This window comes from Triturus cristatus, chromosome 2_2 (assembly GCF_964204655.1).
Source record: "Triturus cristatus chromosome 2_2, aTriCri1.1, whole genome shotgun sequence".
Lineage (NCBI taxonomy): Eukaryota > Metazoa > Chordata > Amphibia > Caudata > Salamandridae > Triturus > Triturus cristatus.
In genome coordinates this window covers 994,250,447-994,258,286 of record NC_140582.1, presented here as the reverse complement: position 1 = coordinate 994,258,286, position 7,840 = coordinate 994,250,447, and the positions used below count along the sequence as shown (strand labels likewise).

Sequence of the window (7,840 nt, the reverse complement as noted above, 5' to 3'; positions counted from 1 at the left end):
ACATGTCCTACCTTTCACATACACTGCACCCTGCCCACGGAGCTACCTGGACCTATGTTAGGGATGCTTTACATGTAGAACAAGCAATTGCAATTCAATCGGTCTCGCCTTTGGGACATTATATGTATTTAGCCATGCAGCACATTCACCTGGGTGCTGAAACATCTACTGTTCTTTAACATGGAGGGAAAGTAAGCACAAGACTGCGTGACACGCCAGGTATGGGAACACATGGAGAGAAATGTTGCCTTTCAGCGTGAAATGGTATAGTCCAAAGATCTGTTTTTAATATAAAATCAGGGCCTTCGGTGGTCATATCAATGAAAATACAAGATTTGAAAAAAATATTATTGTCTACGGGTGCTCGTGGAGGACAATTTCTATGGACTGGAATCTAGAGAATGCGAAAAGTGATTCTGGTGTTTTACTAACCTCTGCTGGTAATTTTCTATCAAGAAAGTTAAATATGGCAATTGCCAGAAAAAAAAAGACAGTCCCTCAGCACAAAGCAATTCTGGTATTTTACTGACCTCTACTGGTCGTTTTCTATCAAGACACTTAAATAGCGGCAGTTGAACAAGAGGAAGGCAATTCCGGTATTTTACTGACTTCTACTGATCGTTTTCTATCAAGACAGTTAAATAGAGGCAGTTGAACAGAAAAAAATGTCCCTAAGCGGAAGCAGACAAGTCCTAGGGCTGATCTCCAGAGCCCACAACGTACATTACACATATAAGTATATACTAAAGTATATATAACAGGTCTCGAATGCTCAACCTAAAAAGGGCAGGTTTGGGCCTAGCAAGTTGGTGCATTTACCAGGTCTACATAGCAGTTATAACCTCGACGACAAAGCAGTGCACTATGAATCTGAGGTGCATTTATGGAAACCGATAAGCATCCTTAAATGTGATCAGCAGACGATGGTATGCTGTTGAATACTAAAAGAGAGAACTCATTGCTAAAGTTTAGAGCTCAGGAGGACTGGAGGACCTTTATTGCCTTTCTCATTGATTATTCATGGTCGGATTCATTAAACATGCCATCTGCCATCTGCTGGCAATCCTGTGTAACGCATTGGCTTCCTGTCCCCACTGCCAGGTTAAGGTGAACCCTTCTCCGAAGGTGATATAAAAGTAGTTTTACACTAATGGTTTGAAACAAGAGGCTGCATCCTCACACAGAATTCACAAGACCTGCTGCTCTACAAGTGGTCCAGCAAGAGGAGGGCTGGGGTGAAGGAGAGGGAAAAACATGCAGCCGACAAGCAGCAGATTCACATAAAAAAAATTCCACACAAAAGCGAATGAACACAGTACTTCGGCAACAGGAACTGATAAAAGCCCCTTTTTAGATATATTAAATACAAAAGACATCCCAAGCATAGCGCAAGCACAGCTAGCGCTGTGCAAGCGAAACCAAAACTATGCTTTAATGTAAAACGCGCACTTCTCATGTAAAGCGTAATGCTCTTGTGCTAAGTTTACACTATATATAACTGTAAAAAAGTACTCATTGCACAATGCACACATGAGCCCAACTTTTTTAGGACCTCGGGCAGTCAACGGCAACTGTATTCCAGCACTGCACCATTACACTCTAACTGACAGTGGGATACTTCCAATATCGGGCAGCACCGGCTCCTGCCTAAGGCAGAGGAGCTTTGTCATTGTCATTTTATTTTTCCGATTGCATGCAGTCCGTGGCCTGTGTGGGGCAGGCGTGCCTGGCCAGAGCAGGGTCGGAGTGGTTTGCACTCCCAAAGTGCACTTGAACTGTTTGCCCAGCCTTCATGGGCCAATCAAACAGTTCATGCAAATGGTGAACTTTGCCTGTTCCTCACTAGGCTGCATTACACAGCCTGGTAAGGAACATGCACAGGCTCCCTGTTTCAGTCTGAGCACCAATCCACGGCACTCAGAGCAGTCACAATGCTGCATTGCAGTGTTGTGTTTGGCTCAGGGGAGCCTGTGTGCCGGGTGCTTCATGCTGCCACCCGGACTGCAGAAAGGGAGAAGGCAGAGGACGCTGGGCAGGAAGCGGCCGGCAGGCCATTCTAAAGTGTGTGCGGTTTTTTTTTGTTAATTAACTCCCCCTTCCACACCCCCTGCCCCCACCAGCCCCGTCTGGTAGCAGCCGTTACTGATATTGGGTGCTCTAGCCCTCAGCTCACTCGCCCAAACCAAACTGACCCTCACACATCTTTGTATAGTAGAAAGGCCACTTTATTTAGAACAGGTAAACTCTCAAATAATTTGGCAAATATATTTATTTATTTCTCTTTACAATTTAGTATACTAAGCCAAAACCATTTCTAAAATCGCATTTCCCCATTTCAAAACTTTAAACCAACCTTCAACTTCTCTGTGTTACCTTTACCTTGTCATTCTTATCTTCCCTTTTTTCCCTACCCGTCTTCCTGGGATGCCGGGTAAGACCGCTCCTGCCTCACCCACCCCAAACCTTGCCTTTACCAATGAACATTGCCCAAGAGTAACCTGTCTAATAGCGGCTTTTTTTTTTTTTTTGGGTTGGGAGGGTGGGACTTCGTTTTCCTCCTCTCCCCCTCGCTCGCGCTTCCCTACTCTTCACGCACCTGAATAAATTAACTACGCGCGCGCGCCTCTCTCTAACGTCCCTAACGTGGCCTGTTCCATTCGGACGAACAGCCCCAGGGGGAGACGTTCTCCGCTTCCCCCTGGGGCCCCCTTCCCCTTATTCCTGTCAGAGTGTACGACTACAGTAGCAACCCAGCACTGCTATACACTTGCAATTGACTGTCAGAGCGCCTCACAGACACGCTCCATCTGAAAGCTTCCGATTCAGCAACACCTGCACTGCTCTACACATACCCCAGAGCCTGACCCAAACTTCCTACTAGCAGTAACCGGTACTCGCTTGACACAAGAAGTTCCGGTACTCAAGGGAAGAACACTGAGAAGTGCCGGTTCTCTGTACCACGGACAACCGACCCTTTTAAAGCACTGCCTTTAATACGCATAGCCGCTGTCTTCTGATCTGATTTAACGTACAATTAAAGAGCATGTTTTATATTGCTTTGAGATGTCAGCAGCACACAGGACATAGGACAACGTGTTACAGACCCCAGTAACGAGAACAGAGGTTTGCCACACAACCAGCCCATTCGCTCTTCTTAGTTAACATACCTGCCAACTTGAAGAACAATCTAACAGTGTGAGGAGGGGGTGGGCATTGACGGGCGAGGTCTCTTGCAGAGAAGTACCTAGGAGGCACTTTTGAACCTCACCATTCCCCCAAACCCCCACCTCATGCTGAGGCTGCTGTCTATGTCCTGGGGTGCTTTCACACCCCTTAATGGATATCGCTAGTTCAGAGCCTCGCGAAAACGAGATGGTAAAACACTATTTACAGTGGTTTTCAGCCCGTTTTCCCTGCCGCAGTGTGATATTGGGTCCTCATTGGGGGACTGTGTGATGAGAGTCGATATCGTGCGTCACACTGTGGCACGTGTGAGTTGGCAGGCATGAGTTAATACAAAAATCTTCAAAACAGCAATCTGCCCCCCCTTTAATTTGCCGAACGTCCCTCAATAGTTTCCTCTTTCGCACCTTGCAGGCCCACAGTTTTCAAACGTTTTCCTTAAGAGAGGGCAAAATAGTTCCAGCGGCAGTGTAAACATCATGCGACGCAGCCCAACATTATAAAGCCAAACGTACTTCTGAGCAGACTGTATTTCACCTGCCTAGTAGATTGCTTGCTCATCCATCTATGGAATTTTCCAAAATATGCAATTATAACATCTGAAGGCAAGGGGACATGTCAGCAGCGACTATTTAACATGCACAATAATAACAACAATTCTGTGTGTTTTAACCCATCAAAGGTTGCTTGTAGCGTTGGACACTCCTGACATCGAGCTACCACTAGCTTTTTTTGTTTGTGAAATTATCTGTTAAAACGGTGTGCTGTGTGTTACCAGAAAGTTGGTCCCACTGCCAAGTGTTCCGAGAGGAAGGAGAACAATTCGCAGTCGCACCAAAGAATATTATGACAGCTAATTTAGTAACCTGTTTTTATTCACAAATTAATAGCATGATAATTTTCTGTAGTTTTAAAAAATACATTTCATAGAATTAGATTTACATATCACAACATGACCAGAATGTGTTGCATACCAATACTCCATCCCATTGTGTTTTACACGTTCACTATTTTCAATGACGTTGGTGACTGTCAGAATTTCAGATGTTGGAGAGAACAGACGGTGAAACCACAGAGTGCAAATGTCTCAACGAGAAAATGGCGTGATGTTGCATGCACTGTATAAAAGGGCCTTGACTGTGCTGAGCAGCAGGGCACAATTCAACTAGTCCTTTGAGTTGTGAACGTCTTCAGTCCGAGCCACAGACATAAAACTTCTTTAACACTGCCGGGAAGTTACGCAGCCACGGAGCTCAGGTTTGGAGTGCGCGTCCTCGCGTGCCCCCACGCCCACCTTGGCGGGACGTTGGAACAGCGCCCTCGTTTGTAAACGCAGTCGCGCATGTTGTATTGTACTTTACTTAACAAAAATATATCATGTTAAAGCACTTTTTAAGCTCTAATAGTATGACGCCTGCATAATCAGACAGGCAGAGGGTGCATCTATCCCGGGCCCGTCTTAATGCAAACCGTTGGGTGTAAAAGGTGTGATCTTGTCCAAGGAGATGCCGTCCGTGGCCGGGTCCTGGTTCAGCGAGCTCTGCGAGATCTGGGACATGCGGTCGAAGGTGTCCTCGTTGTCCTCCTCCGTGCAGTCCACCACGTTGGGGATCATGTTCACGTAGGCGGTGGCTATCTCCTTGTGGAACAGCGTGTCCTGGTTGTAGGAGATGAGCTCGTTGCTGATGTTGACCGTCTCCACCGGGGTACCCGAGCAGAGGCCGCCGCAGCCCAGCAGGCTGGCGAAGACCTTGCGGAAGTCGGCGTTGAAGGCGTAAATGATGGGGTTGAGGGAAGAGTTGGCCCAGCCGAACCACACGAAGATGTCAAAGGTGGTCTCGCTGACACAGGGCAGGCCCTGCTGGGCGACGGGGGCCGAGCGGTCACAGAAGGGCACCATGCAGTTCAGGATGAAGAAGGGCAGCCAGCAGAAGACGAAGACGCCCATGATGATGGACAGGGTCTTCAGCACCTTGGTCTCCTTGCGCAGAGAGTGGCGCAGGCTCTTGTGGTGCTGCTGGCAGTCCAGCCGCGCGCTCCGGCAGCTCTGCGCGTGCTCGGCCGCCCGCTCCAGCGTGGAGATGCGCCGTATCTGCACCTGGGCGATGCGGTAGATGCGGGTGTAGGTGACTATCATGATAGCCACGGGGATGTAGAAGCTGATGAGGGAGGAGGAGATGGCATAGGTCCGGTTAAGGCTGGAGTCGCAGTCCCGGGGGATGGTGTGGTTGTTGCGGGGACTCTCGGCTCCACTCCGGTGCCAGTCCAGTTGCACGGGGATGAAGGAGATGAGCACAGAGAGTGTCCACGCGGTGCCTATCATCACCAGAGCCACGCGCGGGGTCATCTTACGCTCGTAGCGGAAGGGGTTGGAGATGGCCCAGTAGCGGTCCACGCTGATCATGCACAGGTTCAGGATGGAGGCCGTGGAACACATGATGTCAAAGGCTACCCAGATGTTGCAGAAGGCTCCAAAGGGCCAGTGGCCAGCCACTTCTGCCACAGCCTTCCAGGGCATGACCAACAGCGCCACCAGCAGGTCGGAGACGGCCAGGGAAACAATGAAGATGTTGGTAACCTTGCCCCGCAAGTGCCTAAACCGCATGACAGCCGCACACACCAAGACGTTACCGAAGAGGGTCCAAAGGATGAGAAGGGAGAGCAGGGTGCCGGTTACGGTCTGCGCTACGGCCACGTCCCGGTGCTGCGCCTGCTGCTGACGGGACAGGCTCCGGTTCAGCATCTCCTCTTGTAGCGGTCCTAGGGGCTGCCGCCGGCTCCAGTTGTTCCAAATGGGCATAGCGTGCACACGGGTTCCAAATGGGTTGCCCCATCGGGGCAGGCTCTTCGGCGGGCAACACATGCACCAGATGTCCGAGTATCAGACGCACACGGGTAGCCGAGCGCTCCCACCGCTACCAGGGGTGAGTGGTGTGCCGGGACAGGCACTGCACCGGCGGAATAGGGGGATCAAAGCCCCGCTGCAGCCGCGAATCCTCACACACATTCTGTAAAGTGTCCTGTCCACCTTCATTCCCAGTGCTTCTGCTTCAAAGCGCCTGTGCGCCTCCTTCCCCCTGGTTATGAGAAAGTGGACGTCATAATTGTCCAGTGTATTCTAACTGCGTCCCACGGTCGATCCGAAGTGATTTCTTTAGACACCTCAGTGCAGATATAACGAGCTCGTAGGTTAAGGTAGCTCTGGCGCTATCCCCACCGCTCCGGCTCGTGCGGGTTTTTCTGATTTACGTTAAGCAGCGGGGTAGGCTATTCTTAGTGTCGCCGAGGGAGAAGTGGGGGCTGCTCGCGCGCTGTGCACCGGCTGCAGCGTGTGTAGATCATGAATGAATTCACTCGGAATGGGGTTTGTAAGTCACAACTCTATCACCGCCTCCTCTCCCCCTGGGTGAATTGCGCGCTTTCCTCCTGCGCGCATCTTTACAGCAGGGGCGGCATTTCATGCTGAAGGCTGACAGGTGAACCAGCCACCACTACGTACGGCAGTCTGAACCAGGGCACCGGGCTGCATCTGAGTGAACTATTCATAGGCAACGACATATTCAGAGGCTGCGTATATGGACAAAATAATATAAAAACAAAATATATAGATACTTTTTTGAGGTGAGCTCAAACATGCTTTTTAGGAGTTTAAGATTTTAATTGTAAAATATAGTAACTTCAAATAAAAGTGTTATTTTTTTGCCTGATAAATTTGTTTAGCATCTTTATTTTCTGGTTTTGCATATATTAACACGATAACAATATGCATGAACCATACCAGTGCCAGACACCAGCCCAAATCTTATAATCCATTCGATTTGAAGTCTGTACATTGAATTCACAATATATAAAGCGATCCACCCCATCACGCATGGCAGTTCCATTTTTTATATCAAATATACATTCAGCAGGTCAATTCCTGAAGATGTCAAGCCCCAGCCATCATGTATCCCCTGCAAACACTCTTCTCTTTCGAGGAACAATGCATGGGGTCACTCAGCCCTCATGGTCTACCATCAAATGAGTAATCATTTCCCCCCAGGTTTCAAAGCCAGCTTTCGCCATTTCACCCCTCTTCATCTTCCGGACCTAGATTCGAGCTTCGGTGTCCGCTCAGCATAGTTCTGGGCAATTCACTAGATCTCCCCGTGCCTACCAAAAATGATGAATGTGTCCTTGTGTAACGTAACTGGTGCTCATGTAAAGCGCTCCAATACCTTTGGATCGAGTTTGCGCTATATAAAACCACAATATATATATATATATATATACATATATAAGGCGAAGAGTTCCCAAACTCCAGCAGATAACTGGAACAGGTACAGACCACCACACGCTGCGAATATGGTTAAAGCAGGTTTATTCTTTCGAGTCAATCGGCATGATGGGTTTCGGCCGCGTTGCCACGGCCTTGATCACATGACACCTGAAGAGCCAAACAATAGAGATATAGTGTAATGTTAACCCCTCCCTCACGTAAGAGCCAATGGAATAGCGGTATACAAAACAACAAACTTCAAACTACAAAAAGGGTGATCATGAAAGAAATACTTATACTGTGCATATTTCCAAAAAAATAATGGATGACAAAGTCAAAAACAATTGTACCATAGTGGTTACACAGCTAAATACACCCTGATGTAAATTGTTATGCACG

The 7,840-nt window shown here is 48.4% G+C and overlaps 1 protein-coding gene across 1 annotated transcript; it reads right to left on the bottom strand.

Annotated features, from left to right (window-relative positions):
- Positions 1 to 3,927: 3,927 nt before the first annotated feature.
- On the bottom strand, positions 3,928 to 6,236 carry DRD5 (dopamine receptor D5). Its single transcript, XM_085643334.1, has one exon. It carries the CDS (start codon positions 6,044 to 6,046, stop codon positions 4,643 to 4,645), a length of 1,404 nt encoding a protein of 467 aa, XP_085499460.1. The 5' UTR covers positions 6,047 to 6,236; the 3' UTR covers positions 3,928 to 4,642.
- Positions 6,237 to 7,840: the final 1,604 nt, after the last annotated feature.

What these genes read in the sequence shown, in the direction of transcription:
- DRD5 (XM_085643334.1), bottom strand. Translation starts at nt 6,046, where the DNA reads ATGTGTTGCCCGCCGAAGAGCCTGCCCCGATGGGGCAACCCATTTGGA.